The sequence below is a fragment of the Pseudopipra pipra genome, chromosome 17, assembly GCF_036250125.1.
Source record: "Pseudopipra pipra isolate bDixPip1 chromosome 17, bDixPip1.hap1, whole genome shotgun sequence".
Taxonomy (NCBI): Eukaryota; Metazoa; Chordata; class Aves; order Passeriformes; family Pipridae; genus Pseudopipra; species Pseudopipra pipra.
The window spans coordinates 14,970,701-14,998,089 of record NC_087565.1 but is presented as its reverse complement, the minus strand read 5'-3'; the positions used below and the strand labels follow the sequence as shown (position 1 = coordinate 14,998,089).

The following is a 27,389-nucleotide window of genomic DNA, read 5'->3' as shown; positions in this document are numbered from 1 at the left end:
TCTCAAGCCGCAAAACCTGCTCAAGTTACCGAACCATACATGGTTTTGCAGGTCCAAAGTCTTTATTTTTCCCATAAAGGTCTTTTGTTTGTTTTCCTACAAGAATTGCTACTTTTTTCATTTTTTCCCCAGCGCCAGGCGAGAGCTTTTTGCTCCTACCAATGACAGACAGCAAAACAGACGCTTCTGACTTTTTATATGAGTTGATCGTGTCTCATAATAAAGGTTGTAGGATGAGACAAACGAGGGGGCTGTGTGTCCTGTGGGGATCCCCTCAGCTGTGAACCCTCGTGTGCTGAGGGGCCTTTGTAGGGATCGACCATCACCCACTGGGGACTGCGGGCCCTTGGGCCTGTTCATTAATCACATAAATGGACTTTTAATTAAAATTCAGCTTTGTGGCCTTTGCTGAGTTCGTACCAGGTCCCTCTGGCTTCTTTCCCATCTCACCGTGGTAAAACGAAAGTATAATTCACTGATATTCACAGGGTGTATAAAGCCTTGGGACGAAATGCTCTGAACCAAATTTCCTCCGAATTAAAAACCTCATTTCCTGGAAATTTCCTATGAAGGCCTTAATTATTATTTTTCCTTAAACATCATCTGGGAAAGACTGTCTCCGTTCCCAGAAGCAGCCGACGCCCCCGGGGGCTCTCCCGGGGTGAGCACAGTGCCGGTGCCGGGGTCCCCTCGGGGCCGTCCTGGTGCCGGTCCCGATGGCGGTCCCGGTTGCGGTCCCGGTGCCCGTCCCGGTGGCGGTGGCGGTGCCGGTCCCGGTGCCGGGGGGTCCCCTCGGGGCCGTCCCGGCGGTCCCGGTGCCCCCCCCCGCCGGGCCCCGCGCGCTCGGGCGCAGGCGCGCGCGGGTCACGTGTGCGGCGCAGGCGGCGGAGCGGCGCTGGAGTCCCGGGCCGCGCGCGACCCCCGCCCCGCGCGCCCCCGCGGCCCCGCGCGCGCCCCCGGCGGCGGCGGCGGGCCCAGGTGAGGGGAGGGGAGGGCGGGGCGGGGGTCGCGGCGCGGGCTGGGGCGCGGGGCGGCCGCCGCGGGGCCGGCGGGGCGGGGGCGGCGGTGTCGGGGCCGGCCCGGCCCGGCCCTCCCCGGGCGCAGCGCAGGCCGAGCCCGCGGCGCGGCGGCGCCTGGAGGGGCGCGGAGCGGTGCTGGGCCCGCGCCACTGCCGGCGCAGTGCCCGGGCCGGGGGTGCCCCGTGTGCTGGGGCCGTGCCGGGGCGCTCGGCAGGAGCCTGTCAGCGAGCGGCGGGGCCCGGCCCGGAGCGGCCCGCGGCCTGCAGCCTGCCCGGCCGGGGCCGGCCCCGCTCCGCCGGCGCTCGGAGCCCACGGGCTCGGCTCGGCCCGCCGGCCCCGGGACGGAGCGTGTCCGAGCCGGCAGCGCTGTCAGCCCCGGCAGCTGTGTCGGTGCTGGTCGCTCAACCCCGGCCTTTGTGCGGTGTCAGCCGGGCCGCGTTGACGTTTCGCTTTTGTTCGAATTCCTCGGTACCTCTTAAAAAAGTCAGAGGAAGACTCTTCACTCATCCCCCGTTTGGCGTCTGCGTTTCTCTAGAAGATCTCAGGATGCTCAGATTTCTTCCAGCTGCTTGGGGAATGGAAGGAGAGAGCTTTTCTGTGGGTCTGGAAGCTGGCAGCAGGTTGTAGCTTCATGAGCTTTGTCTTTCCATGACTCCTCAGCCTCCTGGTAGACACATTTGTGCTCATTCCCCTGATTGAACACCTTACTAAAACTATTCTCACTGGGATTTTAATAGAGAAAAGACAGTGCCTCTTGTTGGGTTTATAATTATTGTGCGTTGTAGCCTTTCTGGCTTGTTCTTTAGCTAAAGCACCTTTCAGTATTTCCATTATATATATATTTATGTATATATTTATGTACGTGTGTGTGAAAACAAATCTGACAGAGAACAAATCTGGCATTTTCCAAAAAGGTAACCAAGTGTAATAACCACAACTTTTGGATTTAGCAACTCTTTTCCAGTTACAGCAAGTGGTCCCCAGCTTTTCTATGCAGAAAGAAACAAAGCTCTTGAGGCATGTTTCCAAAATGGTCTGCTGGCCTGGGGACTGCACGCACTGCCTGCAGCAAGGCATCAAGGTGTCTGCTAGGGATTCGTATGCTCTTTAAATATCCTCTGAGCCATGTGGCCTCCTTGGAAAGTTAACCAGCTTTACAAGGAAATGTTTCACAGTAATACTGTGCCCAGATTCTCCTGTGAGAAAAAATGAGATCAGAACTGGGGAGGCTGCACACAGACCTGTCTTCCATTGAGAAATGACATTTTAGTGTTTTAAACCCACAGAAGGACATTCAGTTTGGATTTTGGCTGGAGGGTCTCCCAGCAGCGCTCTCCTGCCGGTGTCTCTGGAAGGCCTGTTCTTCTATAGTTTTTTTACAACAGGTTTCCAAATGATGCAGTGATTTTACACTTTTCTAATAAAAAAATAAGTGCTTCCTTAAAATAAGAAACAACTGTGTGCAGGGAAGCCGGAGCAATCCAGCTCCACCTGTGCATCTCTAAGTGTTGGTGTTTCCATTTTTCAGTGGCTTAAGAAAATACAGGCTGTGGAGGTAAATTCTGCTTGACAGCTGTAATACCGCTCTTTGTACTGTTTGAGTATGATCCTGACAAAAGTTCCTGCCTTTATGGGAGATATTAAATGTTTCAACATGATAACTAAACTTTTAAACAGTTACAGTATATTTTTTCTAATACCATAGCATAATTTTGTGTGGAAGCTGGAGTTACAACCCAGTTACACAGACGCACTGAATTTAACAGGTTTATAGTGGCAAAGGGTTGGAAGAGTTAATGGGGCTGTAACAGTTGATTGCTTTGGGAATGGTGAAATGGGGGTGTCTCTTTCAAAATCGTGTGGTCTCTGTTGAGAAACACAAATGCTGTGGTGCAGGGAGGGTGCGAGGGAGCAGGAGGCCTGGTGGTGTGTAGAGCACTGAGTAGCACCCTTGGTGCTGCAAAAACTGGGTTCAAGCATAAACCTTTTCCTTAAAGTGCAGCTAGAGCAAAATAGATGAGAGAGAATGTGTAGGGCTGGAAAAAGGTAAGGGCCAGCAGTGGAAGGAGAAATAATCCCAGATGAGACAGAGCTGAGGCAGGGAAGACGCTTTTTCAGGCTCTAGGTGAGGGTTTTCCATGTCCAGGTGAGCCTCTCCATTTCCGCCAGCCAGAGGAGCAAATCACCTTTGCTTTAGTGGAGTCATGGATATTTTGTGTCTTGTCTTGACACTCTTACAGGCTCTGCTGTCCCCTCCAGAGTGGGTCACTGATATTCTTCAGCAGGAGCCACTCCTTCCAGGCAACTGAGCATTTCAGCCGCATAGTCAGTGTTCCTAAGTTGTCCACATGGAGAGCTGGAGGTTTGGCTCGAGATGATGAAGGAAACTCAGATTGTCTTGTCTCCTGGCTAATTAGAGTGATGCTGCTGGAGTTGAAAATTCATCTAATCTTTGGATTGCATAGAAGGATAATAGTGGAAGTCTTCCAGAGGTCCAGGAGCCGGAGATTTTTCTCAGTCCATTGGGCATCCAGTGGAACAGCATCTAGCTGACTGGCACATGCAAAATTGCTGTTGTAATAATTGAAAATAGAAATAAGAACTGAATTTGTCATGTATATGTGGCAGCCCTGAGGTTGTGACATAGTAAATAACCCTTTTTATGCATTTGGGGAAAAAGAAAGGCAAGCAGTGTGTGTCAGAGTGCTGCTGGTTTGGGAGCTGGAGCGAAGGAGGGGAGGCATGCAGGGGACTCCATGGCCTGTGAGAGCCATCGTCTTCCTGGAACTGAGAGGCCAGTTGCCTGTTTCTGCAGCTTGAATGAGTCTCCTGAAGCATAGCCCAGCATAGGGGTTTGGATTGGATTTGTTCGAAAATGGAAAAGTACAGGAGATGAATGATTCCTTGTCTAAATAAATTTGTCTTTGTGTAAACCTATAATTTGGGATGGGAAAGTTGCCTATGCTGAGTTACATATGTAGGAGCCCAGGCTTTAGGTTTGATATATGAAAGGGAATCATCTAGTTATTCCCACCGAAAGATGCATGCTTGAATTCTCCAAGTCCTATGCAAATCATTTTAATTTTACAATTTTTATTCTTTTAAAAATAAAATGACCTGCCAAGACCATGCAACTGGTGTGAGATTGTGTTTCTCATCGTGGTTTCTGCGTGGTGCTCACAGAGACTGAGTTAAGCCTTTGTGTTCTGCATTCATAGGATCCCAGAATGGTTTGTGTTGGAAGGGACCTTAAAGACCATCTTCTTCCAACCGCTTGCCGTGCATGGCAAAGTGTCCTTCCAAGGGTTTTTTGGGAGTGCTCTTCCCATCCCTGGGAGAATGCATTGCTCTCCGGTTCTGTTGTACCTGCATGTCGTGAGAAGCTGATTACGTGGTTCTTAATAGCGGTAGTGACAATAAATAACACTTCTGAAATTTGATTCCTCCAAAAGCCCAGAACAGCACAAAATGAACTGCAAGTTTTTATACAGTCAGGAAACTTTCATCACAATCTTGACTTTAACCAAAGCTGTACCTGCTTCTGTTATATAAAGATTAGTTTTTTGGAAGGGAAAAGTCTCCTTGGTATTGAGTGTCTCATATCGAAGGAATTATGTGTTTAAGCTCTTTGTTTTAGCCTCAATCCTTTCTTCATCCTTTATATAATTTCAGAATTTAAAAAACTTCAGTGAGATTTCCTAGACATTTATTAGATGTAAGAAGGAATAATGTTGCAGTAAACAGGAGGTGCAGTTTTCAGTCAAACCTTAGTCCAGTACTGGTGATCACAAGAATACCCAGGCTGGTTATGTTGGTGTTTATGGAGCTCATCAAGAATTTGGTGATAAAGGAGCACCTATGGGGTGCTATGTCAGCCCAGAAAGGTCTGGTAGTGGTTAAATTCACCTTTAAGTAAAAAGTGAGCAGATTGCTACTTGAAAAGGCATTTTTTGTAACTTTGGAAGGCAAGATAAAATACAGTCTCTTGTCAAGATGCTCCTGATTTTAATTATCATCTCATTTTGTGTGCTGATAGTGGTGATGGATCTTTGTGGAAAGTTAGGTACTGCAGTATTCAGCTGGTGCAAGTGATGGTGTGTTTCTTCCAAATGGAAATATCCTCTAACATGAGAAATTAGTAACTCCGCTAATGGAAATTCGTTGACCTGTGTAGACTGCAGCTTCCAAGAGAACAGCTAATTCCCACTTAGCTTGTGCCTTAGGAAAAGACTGGCAGCTGCCTTGTTTGGTATCTTGGCTGCTGAAAGTGGGAATTTCTGTGTGGATAACTTAGCTGTGTTTGAGGCTTGTTCTGGAGTTATCATCTTGCTTTTGAGAGAAGTCCCAAGGATCTCAGCAGTCAAATTCTGTTGGAAGAAAAACTAATATCTCAGCTGAGACGTGTCCATTACAGCTTGGCTTGAGTCATGGGCTTTCAACAAACCTCATGAAACTTTAACAAACAGATGTTTCATTAAACCTGCTGTCAGAGTACATCAGGATATCACTGCAAAAGGTGATATATGTTATAACAAGCTGTAAGTTTCTCCTTGTGGAAAACATTTGGCTTTAGACGTTTTATGCTTGAGGGCTTACAGGAGTGCAGTACTGTGTCAGCGTGAGTGAATGAAGCCTGCCTTCCTGGAGACTAACATGTTTTGTTTTCTTGGTGTTTGAGAAATCATTAACGCTAAACAAGTCTTTCTGTAACTGAAATGCTTCACAGGGCTGTTTTTATGGATTCCTTGAGGTCTGCTAAGGTGTGCGCTCAGTCTCCAGGTCTCTTACTGTAAGTCAGGTAACTTGCTGTAATGAAAGTTGGAGTTATTGAACCAGTATTGATTGGGTGCTTTCCTTTTAGCAAATTTGGTCTCATCCCAAGTGCGCAGTGGGAATGGAGACAGCAGCAGTTAATTGTTTTTCTTCCCATAGCCCAGGCTGACCATCCTCAGTTTCTCACTGGATCTTGCTAAGGCAGCTGGTCTCTCCCAGTCCCTCTTCTCTGGAGCAGTCGGGTGTCCACAGAGCATCTCATGCCCTCCTCCTGTAATGAGGGCCAGTCAGAAGGGAGAACTGGAGGATCAAAAGCCCCTCAGTTCCTTGCACCAAGGAGTTCAGATGATTTTTCTTCCCTCCAGTTCCCCACCCTTCAGCCAAATGTCCGCCTCACCCTGCTGTGCTAAGACGCGGGTGCTCTGCGTGGGGACTGGCTGCTGCACCTCGGAGGCCTCCTTAAAAACAGCTTTTACAAGGCCTGGCCTTTCCTATCTTGGCATGGCTTTGGAGCTCACCAGCCAGTTTGTTATGTGACTCAATTTTAGGCCATCTAAAATAATCCGTGGAACACTGTTTTATAAAAAGGGCGAAAAAATAGAACTAATGGAGTATCTGCTGTAGAATGTGAAAAGCTTTTTTAGTTTTGGATTACACAATGAATTATATTAAAATTTCCTGTTTCAGATTTTGGTTTTGCTCATCAACTTGGTGTCCGATCACGGTGTTTGGGCAGGTGCATATTGCTGGAATTTAGTCACTCAGATCTTCAACTTGGTGCTACACTTCTTGAATTACAGTGATTATTTAGAAATAATCACAAGAAGATACTAGAGGTTGAAAAGTGTTAGATGACTATTCAAAGTGCTGCAAAGCATATATGATCTCATTTAATGTATTTAATGTAAATCCTCTTCCCTTCCCTCCAAGTTGCTGGGTTGGCAGAAGTGCAAAGGCTATGGCACAATAGGGCTTTTAAAGCAATTTTGCTTTGTTATCTGGATAGAAGATGGCAAATTTCTGCTTTGTCTTTCTGAGTCGTCCCTCTTCTGCTTCCCCTGTTTGTTTTTGGGCAGTCCCCTTCCCCACTGATGAGCAGGCAGGCACGTAAGCAGAAAATGTGCTTGCAAACCAGCCCTGGGCTGTCCCTATAGATCCCGTTGATTTGAGGGGCGGGGTTTTGTTGTCGCTGGAGCCATTGGCTTTACTGCTGCGTTTTTATTACCCGGGGAGGCTTGAGTGCAGTTTAAGGAGCCCGTGAACAGGAGCAGGTTCCGGGGATGGATTCCCCTGCACTAACAGTGTCTGTCTGAGGTGGTCCTGTGGGCTCGGAATGTGCTTCTGGAATGAGCTTAACCTGAGCCAGTTTAGGCGCCTGCTTAGGATGAGCTGAGGGGCATTCTGGCTGTGCTGGTTTCTCTTTTCTGAAGATTAATTTAATCTAGATGTGTTTGTCTTAAGAAACAAATACCTTATTCTAGATAAAACTTGCCCTGTTTCATATAATAAAATGTTATTTCCAGGCAAAGGGAGTATTCCATTTTCTATCTATAATGAAAGGCTGGTTTTTTGAGATCCTCAGTTTTGCTGTTAAAATCCAAACATAGTAACATGTGCTTTTTACATTACTAAGGAGAGAGTTTGATTTGGTACAAAACTGCATATTAAAAACAGAGGTATTCACCATTATATTTGGTATTTTTGTTGTTTTGCATCATTGTCTGATGAAATGTGGTGGTTTTCTTTCAGGATTGCATTTTTGGGACTTGCTGTTTAACCATGTTTGCCAGTCTGGAATTACCTGAAGACCTGTTTCACACCACAAAATACTAAATTTGTTTTGGTAGGTAAAGTAAGCATATGATGCATCTAAATACTTCTTGTTCTTATACATTCTCCCTTACCTGTGCCACTGGTGGGCCCTTGTCTTCACTGCAGGGCTGAGCTGCTTCCAGAGCTGCCTTCCCACTCTGCCATGCAGGGTTAGGGACATTTGCCATCAGGTTTGTGGCTGTTTCCAGACCTTCCTCCCAAAGAGAACAATTGAGGTGCATTTGTGGTGCTATCCCTCTTTATTACCAAAGTTTGAAATTCCAAATTACTGGAACTACCCCTGGCTAAGTTGTTTCAGAGGAAATTTTACTGCATGTTTAATTATTTTTATTAGTTTATTTTTAGGTATTCTTTCATGTTACACCAGTGATTCTTAGCCTTATTTAATCTCCTTGTGTGAGAAAATGACATTTGCCTAGAATTTGTTTAAAAGTCTTTTTTTTTTGTTTAGAAGTCTATCTTTGCCAGAAACAATGTCATTTTAATCTTTGTGTGGTGGAAGGGTCGTGGGTATCTAGGTTTATTACTTGTTCAAATTTAACAATTTAACAGATCGCTATGCTGGCAACAAATGAAACAGTTGTAGGAGGATAATGTGAACAAATCTCCAATAGAAACAGTGTTATGGTCAGTGTTTCTGGGTCTTAATAGGTACTTTAAATGTAGCCTGTGTGACTGTGTGGAAGTACATGTTATGGATTGAAAGCCATTCTCTCAGCAGTATTCTGGCAATGCTGAACCTCCTCTGCCTCCATCATGAAAACCTTTACATATTTTTCCCACTGGCACCTAAAACAGAGGAACCAGAAAACATCAAGTGTATTATCCAAGACATGCTGTTTTCCTGATTTTTTTTTTTTCTAATAAGTTGCTTGAAAACCCTCTTCCAGTGAAGGCAGAAGCAAGGAAGGTTCTGTATCCTTTGGAGATTTTGTTGCTACTGCCGTCCAAGACTTTTTCTTCTCACTGTCAGTTCTGGGTTCGCCAAGGGATTTGACTGTAACCTCATTTCTTCCTCTTCCTTGTTGCAGCTTTAAATAATGGTCATTGTGGGGATGAGGACTCTGTTCAGTGCTAACTTGAACAAGTGCTAACTTGTGCCATCTGCTAGTCCATCCTTCCTTCTGCTCTCACTCTTCCCAATATCTTGTGTAATTTGGAAGAGTACAGTTAGAAGTGTAGAGCAGGATTTTAGTACTTTTTATTTAATTGGGCTCCCTGAATATTTTTTTTGAGAGAGTGCATGTTCTGATATGGTATCAGTTGTGAAAGTGTTTATTTTGAATACATATAAACAGCTTGTAAATCAGTAGACTGTGGGACAGGTGATCTTAGAAAGCATTAGTTTGGTTTGTGTGCTTTGTGTCATGTAATATGTAGGAGAAATCATATGTAGGCAAGAGATTTCAAGTTCTGTTTAAGAGACAAATTAACATAAATTTGGATCATTTGAGTGAATCTTGGGATGAGAATACCAATATATCAGTTGGTTTTTTTTTTCCTTTGTGTTTTTTTCACCCTAGAGACCAGCACTTCCATCTGGTGGTGCTGGCACTCCAGAGCCTCCTGGCTTTCCAGTGCTCAGCTGCTCCCCAGTTAGTGACAACTGGCTGTTTCAGATTTTGCTCTAATCCCATCTCTCCCGGGGACTGGATGGGATTTTCCAAGCCTTGCCCAGCTGTATGGTGCTGGGATTGTTGTGCAGGTGGCCTGTTGATGTCAGGCTGGTGGTGGGGGACAAACTGCTTTCGGAGCTTCCCGTGGTGTGCGTGGGACCCAGCTGTCCATCAGCCCAGGAGTTGACTGTGACATCTCTCTATCCTGCAGGAATTCTTCCTCTAGAGAGTCTCTGTTTTGCAGGTTTTAGTGGGTCAGTTGTTTTATCCATATGCTGAATGTACCTGGGAGCTCCAGGCTCTAGCAGCCCAAGCTGTGCTCTGCACTCTGAGGTTGGGCACTCTCGTCTTCATGGGCCACCCCCTACCCCCAAACGATACTGCAGGTGCACTTTGGCCATTTGTCTGTTATTTAGCTACTTATCCCCACCTCTCTTACTTCAGTTTAATAGTTAGGCTGTACTGAATAAGACCAACTTCATAATAAATGTCATAACACTTGTTATGCTGCAGTAGCTGGTCCTGGGCCAGGTTCCTGAGTAGATGATTGCCGTGTGGTAGCACTGGACTTGCTCTGAGTTTCTAGAAACAATTGTAAAATGAGAAATGCTGATTTGGAAACTCTGAAGGGGCAGGTGCAAGGACAGGAAGGAGGCCATGTGTGGTCTTTGAAGGGAGGATGATGGTCACAGACTTTTTTGTGCTGCCATGTAAGCATGAATGCTTGAGTTCCTGAAGCGTGCTGTGGTTATGCAGATCAGTTCAGGTGTGATTCTTACTCATCAGAGACCCTCCATAACCCCCTGGAAGTTCTAGCTTACAGGAACTGTTGAATGACCAGAGTTTTATCTGGGTGTGCTTATGCTGAAAGCATTTTGTATTTATGTGGAAAAGTGTTGAGGGAAGGTACACGCTAATTATGATCACGTACTGGCTCAGGATTTATGGATGTCAACCCTATAACCAGGAGATTACAGAATTTGTTAGGACAAGGTGTGCAGCTGGAATTTATTTGCCCCAAGATGGATGGTGTGCCATGTGCTACCTGAAGATGTTGAAAATCATTGCTTTCTCCTGTCATACTTGAGATAAATGATACCTCATAGGAATGGACTAAATTGCATATGTTTGAGAGGAAGAGAGGACAGATGGATGTAGCAGAGATCCTGAGGAGCATAATGTGAAGAAAAAATGCAAAAGGAGCTATAGCTACATGATCCAGAAGGTAAAATTTAAAGCTCAGTCTTGGTTTGTTTCCTTAACTCACAATATCCTTGCAGTCCTGTGATTCTCTGAGTCAATGATACAAAGCCTGTGGTCCTTTGGGCTTTAGCAAACTCTATTCTAATAGTGTTTATGAAGGGCCATAATTTCAACAAGTTGTGTCAGATTTTGGTACGTTGAGGTGAGGTTGATGAAATCTGGTCTAAGCTGCAGCATTTTTCATGGATTCTGCAAAACCATGATTTAAGCAGTCTGGGAGTCTTCTGCTCTTTCACAGAGAAGATGGAGGCTTCAGACACTTCCATTCAAAAAAAGATTGGAATTGTTTATGCTCTTGTAGATAAACTCATATTTCTTTGGTGTTAGGGATTGTCAGACGTACTCATGTTTCTTGCTGCAGGTGCAACACCCCATCACCTCCAAGTAACTGTGCTTTTTCAACACATAAGAGCCTGTATATTGAGCTGAGATTTCTCTTCCTGAAAAACTTACTCAAGATTTTCAGATAAGTAATGTTCTATGCACTTTTCTTAAAAACACAGTGCTTGTATTTCACAGGATGCATTCCTTGCACAGAATGGCTGTGCTTGATCATTAAAAGTCTGCTTGTGTAGGATTCCCAGCTCCTCTCTCCCTGGAGTCAGTGGATGTGGAATGAAAGATGTAGAAGTGCTCTCCTGCTTGGTGCAAAGCCTGCTTGGATAAGGAAGTTTCCTGTTCAAGAAATTATGTGTGAAAATCAATTGAAACAGCTTTTCACAGATTCCTATTAATTGTGATTCTCATTTTCCGGGCACCTGACACAAGACTGAGGGTTTGACTTAATGGAGGTGGCAGACACTCAGAGCTGTAATTTAGATACAGAGCTGACAGCAAGGAGTCTCGGAGAAAAAAAAAACATTTGCCTGGTAATGAATTTTTTTTAAATTTATGTCTCTGTTGCCCATCTTTAAAATTTCCATGAGAATAATAGTGTGTGAAAGCAGTATGAAAATAGATCAGTGACTGTGAGACATTTTAACTTAATTTCTGTTACAGGATTGCAAAAGAGCTTGTGAGACAAAATTAGCCGTATTTTTAATTTGAGGTTTGAGTCCTGTAAGGATGAGGGCTGGTGCTGCAGGATGAGAGGGTAACTCTGTGTAAAATAAGGGATTATTCCTTAGTCATGTTGGCCCATCTGGTGTGAGGGAGGGTTGCAAGGGAGAAAAAACACACATTTTGTAAAATCACAGTGAGTGTGTGCATAGAAACCTGACCAAAAGATGAGGGGATTTTGTGACTTCCAAGTCCTTGATTTTTCCTTTGTAATATTTTCCATTCAGCCGTATTATATGTGTGTGCCAAAAGAATAGCGCTGAATCTGAGCTTGTCTAACATTGTTAGATTTTTTTATTAGAAAAGGCTGTCAGTAGTATCTACATCTCACCTTTAATCTCCAAGTTGTGGTTTTAATTTGCGTTGGGAACTTGAACCTCTGCCAAAACCCCCGTCTGTATCCTATTCAAGGGTATGTTGTCCCAGACTAAACCTGGTGGGTTGTGTTGAATACCCACAGCTTTGGAATTATGAGGTCTTGACAGTCCTGGCTGGTAAATGGGCTCAGTTTTGACAGTGGTGGTCAGGAACAGGTCCGTTTTTTGGGTTTGGCATCAGCTTTGGCTGTTGGTGTAGATGGTTTGAATCTCTTAGCAGTACCTGCAGAGTGTTGAGTGTTAGAGCAGATGTCTCACCTGGAAAAGGAAGTGCCATAGCCCTTAGAATGTCCTGTGATGGAATGAGAGAATGTGCATCTTAACTAAACATTAGTGGTGTCCACTGTAGGTTTAGGGATAACTTACCGTAATTGTACTTCTGTACACGTAACAGCTTAAGTTACTGTCATGATGTCAAAACTTATTGCAATGTCTAGACATTTTATAAAGTAAAAACCATCAGGTGTGGGACTTGACTTACTGAATTCATTCTTATCCAAGCCTGATATGGCGGCATGGGGAGAGTTGTGTGCTGCCACGGAGGGAGCAGATTTCAGGTTGTGATGTGCAAAAGCAGCTGAAAATACCTAAATCTTTACAAACTTTTAAAAAGTAGGCATAATATGCCTGAGATTTCTCTGAATGTGAGTGAAGTATTTGTCAAATGCTACATTTCTCCTGGTAAAATGTGCTGTGACTGTCCTACAAACTTCACAATTATTGCACCTTCAATCTCTAAAACTAAATTCGGTGGTTCTTCCTATCTTTTTATAATTAAACTATTGCTGTGAGTCTTACCATTCCCTGGAAGTTGGGCACTGCAGCATTGGTACTGGGTGCTTGCTTGTCCCCTCTATGAAATGGGGAGGAATGTAATTCATTTTCCTCTGATTTTTTTTTTCCTTTACCGTCCTTTCTACCTGACTGTCATTTAGATCAACTGGAATACTTCTTGAGTCACGTGCAGCAGGATTCTCTTAGGAAGCACTTCTCTTTGTTCTTGTGGAGGAACAATTTGGATGCTGCCATGGCCACCATTTTCAACCTCGCTCAGTTTGTCTCAGCGAGCCCAGCATGGGGTCACCCGGTAGGTTTTTCTGTCAGTGACTGTGTGTGCACCATTGAAAGCAGTTGTTAATGTCTTTACATGATTATTATTATACTTATTATAATTCTTTTTTTCCCTTCCAAGCATCATGTTGACAACTGACAGGCTCCCATTATTGGAACAATGGTTTTGGATGATCTGCCTAACTTAAAAGATACATATGCCTCCTTGTACTCCTCAGCTATGGAAGACTTAGAGGTGGATTTTGATTCAGGACTGGAGGAAGATGAACTGAAACAGGAGGCTGCTCCTGGGGATTCGACAATCTTTGTAGCTTTTAAAGGAAATATAGGTGACAGAGACTTTGAGCAGAAGCTGGATACCATACTGGAGAATGTGCCCGGCCTTTTACACATGGGTAATGTACCTTCTTGTCATTTTTCAGCTGTCCCCAGAATACTTATTTATGTAGTCATGGTGCTTGCACAAATAAATAGATTATATTGGGTTTGAGTTACTTAGTTTGTAATGAGATTTGTTGGGATTATTCTTGGTGAATTTGGGAGTTTTCTTCTCAGAAACGCAGACTACAAGTGTCTGCAGTTGTTTTGTTGTTCAGAACTGATCTGGTTAGCAAGTTCATTCATTCCTCTTCAGTTCCTGTATTTTACTTGGGTTTTTTCTCTTTCATTTCTCTCCATTACACATGGCTGTGTTATATGAAAGGGAAACCAGACTTATCCACACAGGAGATGTGTTTTGCTGCCCAAACTACCCAATTTAAACCACTGCAGTTCATCTGAGAATGAGTTCACTCTCAGGTACTGTTGGTTGAGGATATAAGTGCCCTTTTGCTGCTACCCTGACCTACCCTGCCCAACTGATTTTTTTCCTGATGGGGGACATGCAATGCTCTCACATACCCCTGTGTGCCCCCCCCCAGCTCTGGAATCAGCTACGTAGCAAGTTAGGGATAACAGGCTTTTTGGGACATCTTTTACCAGCACATCTAGATCTGGCAAAAGACATTTGTCCACTGTCTGAGCATCTTTGCAAAGGGCCGTAAGCTGATTACTGAGAACTGCTCATTTAGGTAGTCTTGTGTTGTTTTCAACAATATCAAATACCTTTTCAGAAAAATAACCCATTACTTCTGAATAACCAAACTCAATTTCTTTGTCAGCCGGCATCAGTTGTTGGGTCCTTGCTGTTGTTGCTCAGGAAGATAGAAAAGCTGGGATAAGACAAAAATACTATGAAGAAATACCACTGGTTTGAGCTGTATCTTTCAGAAAGTTGAAGTAGATATAAGCTAACAGATAGCTACTGGTGTGAAGGGATGTGTGTTAATACTGTAGATGACTTGTTTTTGAATGGAAATTACTTTAATTGGTAGCTGCACGGAGTCCTGTTGTTATATGGACCATCTTGCGTGCTGAGTTTGTTATGAATATTAGTGCCAGGATTAATGAACATGAGTCAGACCTCAGCTGAGAAAGCAAATTTTTAAAATCAATGTCAAATTAATTTGAAAATTACCCATGTGAAAAGTTATTTAAACTGATTCAGAGCAAAATAGGATATTCTGAATGTGGAGTTAGTAAATAACATGGGCATAGTCTAGGCAGATACAGTGTTTCAAAAATGAGAAACTAGGGTGCAAATACAAAGAAATACCAAAACTGATAATGCAATTTTTGTGTGTAAAATATTGGAACATTAATAACAGTAAATATAGGATTGTTCAAACCTCCACAAAAGGGGATTTTAAAACTCCTCCTGTCATGTTTCCAGTGAAAACCAGGTTTATAGGTAGAACGAGGATGAATTTAATAATTCCATTACTGTAGCAGCAGAAGGCCTTAGTGAATTAGTGAAGATCAAGAGATTTCTAAATAGGAATGAGGTATTGGCATTCTTAACCAACATGTTCTTTAGAATCTAAAGGTTAGCAAACTTTTGGTAAATCTGATGTTACAGTGGAAGAACTGGCTGCTGAAAATCTGGCCAATGCTTTTGGTTTTCAGAAAGCTTGAAACTGGAAGTTTATAATCCTTTATTAGGAGTATATTTTAATTTTCCTTAAATGCATTTTGTAGCAATCATTTAGGTAGGTATCACTTTGGATAATACATCCAACATGACTGCCCAACCTTTTTGCTGTTACTTCGAGAACTACTGATCTATGTAGAAACACTCATATGTAGAACAGGTTTTCAGAAAACCTGCAACTACATATTTTGCATGACTTAAATATGCTTTTTGTCAGTGGATTTAACATACTCAGAAAACTAAATAATATAGTAGAAAGTAATAAAATATTGCTAGGACTCTGTTGGCACTGGTCTTGTAAAAAAAAAAGATGGTTGCACAAGCATTTGTAGAGCAAATATTTCAAGGATTTCATTCCTGTGGTCAGTTTTTTCCCACATCCATTTGGTTCACGAACAGATTTCCTGTATCACTGGGCTGGAGTCCCTCTGCTCTGGAGCCAGGCTGGGAGAGCTGGGGTGTTCACCTGGGGAAAAGAAGGCTCCAGGAGACCTTAGAGCCCCTTCCAGTGCCTAAAGGAGCTCCAGGAGAGCTGGAGAGGGACTGGGGACAAGGGATAGAGGGACAGGACAAGGGGGAATGGCTTCCCACTGCCAGAGGGCAGGGATAGATGGGATATTGGTAAGGAATTCTTTCCTGTGAGGGTGGGGAGGCCCTGGCATAGGTTGCCCAGAGAAGCTGTGGCTGCCCCATCCCTGGAAGTGTCCAAGGCCAGGTTGGACGGGGCTTGGAGCAACCTGGGCTAGTGGAAGGTGTCCTTGCCCATGGCAGGTGATGGGACAAGATGAGCTTTAAGGTCCCTTCCAACCCAAACCTAATATGTGTAATTATATGAAATCTGTTTTAGTGAATATTTTCTTATCTTTCCAAACTAGTTTATCCACAGAATATTTCAATTTTTGAGTAATACTACCAAGTGATTATGTTGGCTATTGCATTGGGTATTATTTGGTTAGTTTTTTTATTGCTAATATTTGGAAAATCCCTGAAGTGGTTTGTCAGCATTGATTGTGTATATCTGTGCAGGAGAAATCTCCTCTACCTGAGACTAACCACTAACAATTTTCAAAGCCAGTGTTTCAATTTTTTCATCTCTTTTAGCCGAGTTATTTCATCATGCATATTTGAAAACTGCCTTTTCACTGACTCTGTTTTTCTGTTAAGAATCCAACAAGTTAAAAGTGCAAAAAATAGAGCCTTGGAACAGCGTCCGTGTCACCTTCAATATTCCCCGGGAAGCTGCCGAACGGCTGAGAATCCTGGCTCAGAATAACAACCAACAGCTTCGAGACTTGGGCATTCTCTCAGTTCAGATTGAAGGTATTTCACATGAATTTGCTTCCAAAGATAAAACTTATGTAGACTCAACAAGCAATTTTGTGTACTTGGTTAATGTTGCAAAACTTCCAAGTTCCTACTTTAGTGTCAGTGAAAAAATAGCTCAAGACTTCTTTTTTTTCAAGAAAAAAATATAATAAAAATGGAAGCTGAAAATCCTCTGGGCATCAGGAAACCACCTGAAAAATGGTTTTTTGAGTGTTGGCTAGCAAAATGTGCACTGATTTTCTTTCCCTGTTGTTTCATATGAGGTTTTCTTTAAAATGAGTTTTCAGTGGATTTCACAGTTAAATATCCATTCTGAACAATTGTCCAAGAGCACCCTCGGAATGAAACCAAGGACAGGTGGTGCTTGTCATGGCATTTGTTCTTCTTAAAACTGAAATCCAGAAGGATAGTGTGATGTGTGTCCTAACATATAGGTGAAGTCTGTTCTTCCTTCCTTGGCATTTTTTAAATGTCCTTCTGCAAATGTCTGTTATTCTGCTTTTCTGTCTCTCATTCTGCTCACCCAACCTGCACGTTACTTTTAGGGGAAGGTGCCATCAACTTGGCTCTGGCTCAGAGCAGAAGCCAGGATGTCCGGATCAACGGGCCACTGGGAGCAAGCAACGCCGTGCGGATGGAAACAGGCTTTCCCGTGCAAGGGGGGCAAGGTAAACCCCTCAGGGTTTATCTGTGGAGCTTTATACACTTAGGAATTTGTTACTGAGCTAATCATGACATTTCACTGGCTGTAGCAACTATTATTTGCAGAATTCTACTTGCCATTTTAATTAATGTGTGTTCGTGTTTTGTGCTGTCGTACCATGACCTGCATTATGTAAACTAAATTGTTGGCTGCATTTTGTCCCACAAACAGTGGAGTGATTTTGGTGGGGCCAACTGGTTTGTTTTGGGGTTGGTTTTTGGTTTTTTTATGGTTTGGTGGTTTGGTGTTTTCTTGGTTTGGCTGGTTGGTCATTTTGTTTGCTACATAAGGCCTGTTAAAGCAGACGAGTCTAGTGTAGAGAATTTACTTGGAAATGGGCACACAGTCTCACTGTTCTGTTTGGCTCCCTTCATGGAAATGAGCATAAGCATTTATTCAATGTACAGTAATAAATCCATTAGAATTATGGGAAGGACAGGACACTGTCATTGCTACTCTCTCTTTATTTTCTGATAAACTTTCAAGATCTAGTCATAGAGAAGGAATTTTTGTGAAGAGATGTAGTTTCATTAAACTCTACATTTTATAGCATTGTATATGCATAAGGAATTTTTAACTACAAAATTCAGATTTTACTAAGAGTTTTTACGAAGAAAGCTACTGTATAATTTATTTTAATAGCTGAATCATAAAGCTAATTAATTAATATTTTAGTTAATAGGATTTAAAGCAATTTAAAAAAAAAACAGGAGCATTTTTGATCAGTTTATGTAAAATGCATTTGTGGCTGTTGATGAGAAGACATGGAAAGAACATTGCAACCCTGTAGAAACCTGATTAAATGGTAGTGAAGTTATTGTCCTTAACAAAGAATGTAAAACATTTAAAGAAGGGCTCTGCTCTCTGCTGTGTCAATCATGACTTTCGTTTACTGTCTGCAGGCCAAACAGTGTAAATATAACAGCAATAACAGGGCAACAGTATCAATCATTTTATAAAATAGCAGTCTGTGGAAGTGAAACATTGAATATTTTCTCTCTTGCAACATCTCAGTTACTTTCTAGTTTCAGATTTTGCAAAAATTTGAGTTACATCTATAACTTTGATACAGTCTTGTGACTTGATGACTTCAGTGGCAAGTCAAGCTCACATTATTTCAGTAGTGTTTCCTTTTATATCCTTTTTAAAGGTTTGGTGTTTAAGCTTCAGCATGACCTGAACTTGTTTGTTTGATATCAGGGAATCTGAGCTTTTAGACAGAGGTGTGTCCTCAGGTTATTTCAGACAAACAATTCTCAAAGTCTGAATGTTTTATTGACAAATATATTTTATTTTTTTTTGTTAAAAGAAAAAATCTAAAATTCTCCTCTGTGTGAAAACTGCAAGACTTGATAATTTCTATGTTTATTTTTTAAGGTTTAATAAGAATGAGCAATGCTACAGCTGTCATGATGTCCCAGACTGGAAATGTGCCCTCCTCTATGGTGGCAAGTGGTGCTAGTGCTGAGCTGCAGCCACGAACACCTCGGCCTTCCTCACAGCCAGGTGGTAAAACTTAGTCGCAGTACTGACCTGAAAATGTTCTTGTGTTTTTATTCTTCAACACACAGACTTGAGCGTGTACTCATGTGAGCACTCCAGAATTGTCCTGGAGCATTTTCCCTGCCCTTCTGGGAGCTACTTTCTGAGGAACCCTCTTTGCCCCTATTAATTTGTTAAAACTTTTCAAATAATTTGGATGCCTAATAAGTCACCAGCTTGCTTGGTATTTTATGTTGGGCAGTGGTATTTTTCCAGTTGAACCATTGTGACTGAGCTTTATCTTTAGCTAAAGGTAAGAGAAGGATTGGTTCAATGAGGCAGGAACGTTTCTGGTAAGAAGCAAATGCCCCAGACTGAGCACAAATGCTTTTCAGGAGAGGTAGGTAGACTAGAAGTTTTAGGATTGGGGATCTGGAGGGTGTGAATATTTAGGGTTTGTTCTTCGCAATTCTGATAGTGCAGCTTATTTGCATTTTGGAACTACAGAAAAAAGGGGCAGGTTATTACTTGTCCCTCCATAAAATGGTGGCAGTACTTGCCAAGTTCTGTAGAGTTCTTTGTTATTTATTCTTACAGATAGCATAAATGTTTTAAGTATTCTGGGTATATTAGTGTATGATACTACCTTAATTTTTTAACTGTTAGGAATAGCCCTAACAAGTGAATTATACATACAAACTGGAGGATGAGAGGCTGGAGAGCTGCCCTGGGGAAGGGGATCGAGTGGTTTGGGCTGAGGGCAACTGGAACAGGAGCCAGCAGTGCCCTGGCAGCCCCAAGGGGGCTGTCTGGGGGGGGCATCAGGCCCAGCATCGCTGGCTGGATGAGGGGGGTCTGTCCCGCTCTGCTCTGCTCTGGGGCAGCTTCACCTCAGGTCCTGGGGGCAATTTGGGCACCTCAGCACATGAAGGACATCAGAGGGCTCCAGTGTGTCCAGAGGAGGGGGACCAGGATAGGGAAAGGGTTTGAGGGCAGGACTTAGGAGGAGCAGCTGAGGCCACTTGGCCCATTGAGTTCAGAGAAGAGAAGCCGAGGGGTGACCCCATCGCAGTCTGCACCTTCCTCACAGGGGGCAGCGCAGGCAGGGGCTGAGCTCCTCTCTCTGGGGCCAGTGATGGGACACAAGGAGGTGGAATGCAGGTGCATCACGAGAAGTTCAGATGGGATATTAGGAAAAGGTTCCTCACCCAGAGAGTGGTTGGTCCCTGGAACAGGCTCACCAGGGAAGTGGTCACAGCAGCAAGGCTGCCAGAGCTCAAGGAGTGTCTGGACAATGCTCTTAGTCCTGTGGTTAATTCTAGGTGGTCAGTGGGGGGTTGGACTCAGTGGTCCTTATGAGTCCTTTCCAGCTTGAGATATTCTGTGATTCTACAGTTCTAAGTGTGTAGAAGGCTCACATTAAACTGTAGCAACAAGCACTGTGGAACTGTCGTGCTGTATTTTAGACGGTATAAGTTGATAAGACTTGGCTTCCCAGGACTCCCAGACATTTTAAAAACTTCTAAAGCATTGTCTGGAGAGATTGGAAACTGGAGTGCGAGTTTTTAGCAAGGAAGCAATTTAGCCTTTCTTGTTTTGGGATGAGTTTTGTCTACAGTAGGTTATTTTTTTTTTTGCTTTTCTTTGCTATTTTAATAGATGCAATGGACCCACTCTTATCTGGGCTAAATATCCAGCAGCAAAATCATCCATCAGGATCTTTAGCTCCCCAGCTCCATTCAATGCAGTCAGTTCCTGTAAACAGGCAGATGAACTCAGCCAACTTTCAGCAGCTACAGCAGCAGCAGTTGCAGAATCGTCCTCCCCAGCCACATCAGCAGCCACAGCAGGGTATTCGACCTTCATTCACTTCACCAGCACAGGTTCCAGTTCCCCCTGGCTGGAACCAGCTTCCTTCTGGAGCACTTCAGCCTCCTCCAACCCAGGGAGCATTGGGTGCATTGACAGTAAACCAGGGTTGGAAAAAGGCCCCGTTGCCTGGACAAATGCAGCAGCAACTTCAAGCAAGACCATCTCTAGCAACAGTACAAACTCCTACTCATCCTCCACCTCCATATCCTTTTGGAAGCCAGCAAGCTTCCCAGGCTCACTCAAACTTTCCCCAGATGAGCAATCCTGGCCAGTTTACTGCTCCTCAAATGAAAAGCCTTCAGGGAGGGCCCTCACGAGTTCCTACGCCACTACAACAATCCCACCTGACCAACAAGTCTCCTGCTTCCTCTCCCTCCTCCTTCCAGCAGGGATCTCCTGCCTCATCTCCAACCGTTAACCAGACGCAGCAGCAGCTGGGACCAAGGCCTCCCCAGAGTAGCACGCTTCCCCAGGGATTCCAGCAGCCTGTCACTTCTCCTAGTCGTAATGCTATGGTGCAACAGGGGAATGTACCCCCCAACTTCATGGTGATGCAGCAGCAAAACCAAGGTCCACAAGGTTTACACCCTGGTTTAGGAGGTAAGAAGTACTGAGTCTTGTATTTTAAAAAGAAAAGAAAAGAAAAATAAAATGTCTAGAACAAAGGTTGCTGTTAGTTCTGAAAAGATCCCGTACAAGACAGAATATAGGCACAGATGGAGTATGAAGTGGGCATGGATGAATTAGCATCAGTATCACTTGGGTTCTCCTCCCTGTCTGTGTCCTGCAGTGTCACAGTGGCTGACCTAAGGATAGGCTCTGGGCCCCTGCAGAGTAGAGTTGCTGTGTACAGTTGTTACTGGTCATTACTGACAGTCATCCTCTTGACAGTTCTGTTGCCTTTAAGGAAACTTAGGATGTTTCAGAGATGATGGAGGGCTTTTGTTTTGTTTTGGGGTTGTTCTTTTTTGGGGCAAGGGAAGGATTTTTTTGAGAGTGAGTGTAATGGAATCAAATAAACATTTTCTTTCTCTCTTCAGCTTCCTCTGTCACCATTTACATTTTCTACTACAGAAATGAGGTGTTGTTTTACATCTTCCTTTCTAAACTGTGGATGTCTCTTCTTGACCCTGTCTTTATTTGTCAACAGTTTCTTCCCATTTAAAGAGGAAAGAGCTATTATTGCCATGCTGTTATACTCTCTGCTCTGAAATTAAGAGGTTAAAGGATGTTTTAACTTCTCCTTTGGCTGCGTTGTCTTTAGTTTTCTCTTCAAACCAACGCACTCGCATCTTTTCCTTACTAATTCTAAAGTTCTTCTCTCACAGTGAAGGAATTTCTTTGGTCAGTCCCAAGATCTCTTTTGTGGTTTTTTTCCCCTTCAACCTCTTGTAGTTCTGTGCAGACTTGTCGTGCTTCTCTCTGCTCACTCATTTGTTCACCTTTCTCTTGGATGCCTGCTCCCCGCCCCCATACACAAGCTCTTGCTTAAGCCATTGAAAAAATTTCTTTGTGTACTTATTCTTTGTCCACCTACGCATACATAAATATATTCTAGTGTCTTGCATTCTCATGCTGTACGTCTGAAATCTGCCCCAAACCTGTAAGGAACACCTGTTTCTTGTAAGGAACACCTGTTTTGTGGTGTGCTGATCAGGACAAGCTTCTTGTTTGCACTCTTTGTACCATGGGTCTCTTTTGAGTTCAGGTGAATTGTCTCAGTTTCAAGGTTCTCCTTTTAGGATCTGCCAGTGCCCTGTACTTTGTGTTTCTTATCTTGTCTCCATCTGGAAGAAGTTATTAATTGTTTATTATTGTCATATTTCTCTACAGTTTTGCCTCACCAGCCGTATGTCCCCATCAGGAATCACAGCCATGACCTCTAGGCAATATAATCTTTGCATTCTCCTTCCTTCCTGAGTAAACCTACTACAAACACAACCCTGCTTTTTTTGAGTTAAAAATGACACTGCAAATAACTATTAAAATATGTTATGTGACCTCACTGTAGATCTTATTGCATAAATTAGCAATCCTGGTGTGAACTGTACACTCAGCTGATATAAAAAGACAGGATTCTTTGGTTTCAACAAAGCTGTGTTGCTCCCACTTGCTGAGATTTTTGCCTCGTGCTCATTCTTTGCTGCAAGTTATATGTTAGTTAAGTTGTAATTATGGATCTATCTGTTTTTAAGCCATCTTGCATTATGTTAACTAAGTTGTAATTACAGATTTTTTCCTGCTTGCATTTAAAGGTTTGGTGTAGATGAATGTACTCAAACACTTTCCATTTCACACAGTTAATTTAGCAAATCAGAATTTATATCAGATTTTGAATAGACCAGGCTAACACTTTCTTTTTTTCTCAGTTCAAGCATTCCTATGTGGAAAACTTCCCTAAAAGTTGAGCAGAACTAAAACTAGAGTCCAGTGATGTGGTGTTTCAAGAAGTCTATGTTCCATATTTGTATCTTGTTGTTTGACCTGTAGACTTGATTACCTTGAAATATTAATTACAAACCTAAGACCAGATTAATTAACACAAACAGCACAATTAAGTGTGCAAGAAAGCTGTGACTGTGGAAGGAACCAAAGTCAAATTCTGGCCCTAGGTCATAATAAGGAGAGGGGCAGGGCTGGTTCTAAAAGTCTCAGGCGTTGTCTGTTTGACAGTGAGGTAAAAAGAAGTGGTTCTGTGGAATCCATCCATGCTGCTGCTGATGTTGGCAGGTAGAGGGAAGGTTTTCTCTCTGTCCGAGAGCAGCAGTGATGTTTTGCTGTGCCAGAGATGGGCCTGACAGAATTCCTTGCTCTTGCAGCAGGAATATCAGGGTTACTTGAGTGAACAGCGGGTCTGGACATGCTGAACCTGGAGGTTCCTCAGCCACTCTGGGATGAGAAGATCTTTTGAGTGTGTGTGCACACAGCAGCACTGATAAGGAATGTGTGCCTGGTGTGCTGCTGTCAGAGTTGTTGAGAGCACACCACTGTAACAAAAATGCCGGTTGTTTGTGTATATGGAGTAAGTTAAAGGCCTACTAAGAGTTGAGATGAAGTGCAGTAGAAACCAGCACAACTACTTTACTTTAATTTCTAGTTTCTAAAAGTCAAACGTGGACTTTTCACCTCCTCTATGTGGTAAGTTTTGTACTTAAATTACAGATTGAAATGAGTCATAGTAATTTGTTAGGCAGGATTATTGCACAGATAATAACTATAAATGTCTTCAGTGGGTTTTGTATATTGGCAAAAAACACTTTCTGCCTAAATCTCTAACATGAGAGCACAGACTCAAAGGTATTCTCCAATTATAGATTTTCTCTTTTTTTATTTCTTCCCGTTTTCCATGTTTACTAATAAGAAAATTCTCCTGTTCAGGAATGCCCAAGCGCCTTCCGCCAGGGTTCCCTGCAGGCCAGGCTAACCAGAACTTCCTGCAAGGGCAGGTGCCTTCCACAGCTCCAGGAACACCAGGGAACAGTGGAGCACCACAGCTGCAAACCAGCCAGAACGTGCAGCACACAGGTCTGACTGCAATGAGTGTTCCTCAGCTTTTTCCTTCCAGAGCATGGGATGCCTTTATCTGTGTTACACAGACCCCAAACCATAAACTCTTGCCATTAAGAGGGAGTTGCTGACTGGGGCTGCAGCAGCATTCTGTGTGTATTGCTGGATGAGGAAAAGCAAAGCATGAGGCTGCTGTATTTTCTCAAACAACCCAACTATTACTGATGAGGACTGCGGTCCTGAGCTCCAGAAGTAGCTGTTAAGAAACTGAATGAAAGGAGCAAATTTGAAGGCAAGGGGTAATAAAGATTCAACACAAAAGGAATTTCTTGTCCAGAAAAAAAAAAGGAAAATTATCTTAGAAGCACAATAACAAAATAATCTTGTTCTGCTTTGAAAAAGTTATTTATTAGTTCCTTAGTAAGCTTTGGAAGTCTGCTTACAGTGTGAAAATGAAATGATTAGTTCACAAATGTCTCCATTTAACAATTCAGTTATTAGTCTTTTGTCTGGATTATGGAAACCCTGATAATGTAATTTCATCAGTATTCCATGTGCATTTATTCTTTAACCTATTATCAAGTAACCTCAAGGTTTGAAGCTTATTTTGGTTAGGAATTACTCTACTGACATTATGGAAGATTTTCAAACTTAGGTACAGATAACAACTGAAATTAAGTTTCTATTCTGTCTCCTGCAGTGGGGTACAGGGGAAGGACTAGTCCAAGTTCTTATTTTGAGATGTATGATCTTCTGTTTTGGCAACTAACATGTATCTATAGCATCAAATATCACATTCCAGAACTGCAAATATGAGAGATATTTCAGTTCCTTGGAAAAGGGAGGAAAACAATTCTGGAGTAATTACTCAACATCAAAAGGTGTGAAAACTCTTACGCCAATTAGTCTCTTACTTGTGTTTTCTTTTTATTTTCCTAAGGTGGCCAAGGATCTGGACCTCCTCAAACTCAGATGCAAGCAGCACACGGCCCACCAAATATGATGCAGACCAATCTAATGGGACTTCATGGAAATATGAACAACCAGCAGGCTGGTGCTACTGGGGTACCACAGGTTAACATGGGCAACATGCAGGGACAGCCTCAGCAAGGACCACAGTCCCAGCTTATGGGGATGCATCAGCAAATTGTGTCCTCTCAAGGACAGATGGTGAACATTCAGGCTCAGGGATCACTGAACCCTCAGAACCAGATGATACTTTCGCGAACTCAGCTCATACCACAAGGCCAAATGATGGTGACACCACAAAACCAAAATCTTGGTCCCTCTCCCCAAAGGATGACCCCACCTAAACAGATGATTCCCCAGCAGGGACAGCAGATGATGTCCACACACAGTCAGATGATGGGACCTCAGGGCCAGGTCTTGCTACAGCAAAACTCGATGATGGAACAGATGATGACCACTCAGATGCAAGGAAATAAACAGCCTTTTAGTACTCAGAACCAGTCCAATGTTATGACGGGGCCAGCTCAACTGATGAGAGGACCAACGCCAAACATGCAAGGAAACATGGTGCAATTCACTGGGCAGATGATGGCACAGCAAGGCCCCGTGAATGGGAATCCTTCTCAGGTGATGGGAATTCAAGGACAAGTTTTAAGACCCACTGGACCTGGTCCTCACATATCTCAGCAGCTTGGGGACACTACTCCTACAACAAACAACGATGTGAACTTGACACAGATGTTACCTGAGGTTCCTGTGCAGCAACCAAACATGGTGCCTTCTCATATGCAAGGAATGCAAGGAAACAATGCTTCAGGGAGTCATTTCTCTGGCCATGGGCTGCCTTTCAGTCCAGGGTTTAGTGGAACGCCAAATGGGAATCAGGTTTCCTGTGGGCAGAATCCTGTGTTTCCTGTCAATAAAGATGTGACACTCACAAGTCCACTCTTGGTTAACCTTCTCCAAAGCGATATATCAGCAGGACACTTTGGTGTGAACAACAAACAAAATAATCAGAATCCCAACAAGCCAAAGAAGAAGAAGCCTCCAAGGAAGAAGAAAAATAATCAACAGCTAGAACAAACAACGTAGGTTTAACATTACAGTGTTTTTTATAAGGGGCGTGGGGAAGCTCCACAGGCGCCTTATCAATATTTTATCAGCAAGTTACAGGTGAGAAAGGACCTGTATTAATTCATGTTGTAGCAGTTCCTTACAACAGTTACTCTCAAGAGTCTGTCATTGGAATGTTTGTTCAAGATTAAAAATAACATGCAAATATCCAAACTCAGTTATAAACCCAATTATACCAGCATTGTTCCTTACCTTTACTAGGTGAAGGAAGTTTAGCATGTGGCCCATGGTGCCACAGCCCTTGGAAGAGGAGGCTGCCTTATTTGAGCAGTCTGACAGCTACAATCAAAGAAGTACTTTCAGAAGAATTAGAAGCCTCCATAAACATGTGTAGTAGAGATTTTTGGGGGTTATTTCCTGAATTATATACATATCCTGACACATTTCCACCTGCAATTGAGCTGGACTTCTCTCTTAGTTGAAGCTGCAGCTAGAATTTAGAGGGAGGAACTTGGTACTTTCTGGGGATGAGGTTAACGAGTCCAAGCAGTGCTGGTCTTCCTGGCCCAGGAGAGATTAGGAAGGAAAAAAAACCCCACAGCTCTTGAGTGGGAGGAGGCAAATGGATAATATTGGAAGATAATGAATGAATGTGCCTGTTTAGTGGACATACAAGATTGCAGAATCTCTTCTTTCCCTTTTGGCCAGTACATTCTTCCTTGGCCAGCTGTCCTGTAACCGTTTGCCATTGACAGTCTGCTAACACCAGCACAGGGTAAATCCTGTTGCTGTCCCATTATTCATCTTAAATGGTGAAGGCAGATACACTATATCTAATTATCCTGATGCTGCAGATGAGCCCCAGAGGCATTGATAGGAATCCACCTGATGGAACTTCTGGGGATTGTTTACAGTTTGCTTTAGGAAAAATGGAAAAATTTAGCACATAAAATTATAACTCAGGAATATCCAAATATCAAAATTAAATTCTTAAAACCAAACAAAAAAGGTAGCAATGGCACATTAAGCTCCTAATGTGGCTCTGGTTCCACCAGTCCCACTCCTCTGAGTGATCGTTATGTGTCTAGGCTGAAGTTTGTGCTGCCTTTCCCAGGGACACATATACAGTTCAGTGCAAAGAGAAGATAGCATCAAGTACTGAGCAACTGCTTAATATTTTAATTTTTCCCTTAGTTATTCAGTGCGTAGCCCCAACCTGCATTTTCTGCACAGTGTCAAGATTCCTTCATGAAGATGGAATTAATAATCTCACGAACATTTTAATTCTGGACTGAAACAACTCACATCATCTATAGCAAGTGATCTTTTGTGGCAATCATTAATTGGCTTAACTAGTACAAAAATAAAATGCAGAAATGCTGTAAGGTAAAGCAAAGCATGCTAATTTAATAGGCT

The 27,389-nt window shown here is 43.1% G+C and overlaps 1 protein-coding gene across 9 annotated transcripts in view; it reads left to right on the top strand.

Annotated features, from left to right (window-relative positions):
• The first annotated feature begins 910 nt into the window (after positions 1–910).
• The window catches only part of NCOA6 (nuclear receptor coactivator 6), a 44,987-nt gene continuing 18,508 nt past the window's right edge, over positions 911–27,389 (top strand). For 5 of the 9 annotated variants that reach the window (XR_010434956.1, XR_010434955.1, XM_064674418.1 and 2 more), the window contains exons 1-10: positions 912–978; positions 7,542–7,644; positions 12,876–13,027; positions 13,133–13,406; positions 16,205–16,360; positions 16,912–17,034; positions 18,447–18,575; positions 20,211–21,023; positions 23,802–23,948; positions 24,871–25,987. Coding sequence is in view for 7 of the 9 variants with exons in the window: in XM_064674418.1 (XP_064530488.1) it covers positions 13,172–13,406; positions 16,205–16,360; positions 16,912–17,034; positions 18,447–18,575; positions 20,211–21,023; positions 23,802–23,948; positions 24,871–25,987 (2,720 nt within the window). In the remaining 2 variants the exon portion in view is untranslated. Of the gene's footprint in view, positions 979–1,470; positions 1,640–7,541; positions 7,645–10,865; positions 10,975–12,875; positions 13,028–13,132; positions 13,407–16,204; positions 16,361–16,911; positions 17,035–18,446; positions 18,576–20,210; positions 21,024–23,801; positions 23,949–24,870; positions 25,988–27,389 lie in introns of those variants that run through there. The other 4 variants (XM_064674416.1, XM_064674417.1, XM_064674415.1 and 1 more) reach the window with 3 other exon arrangements.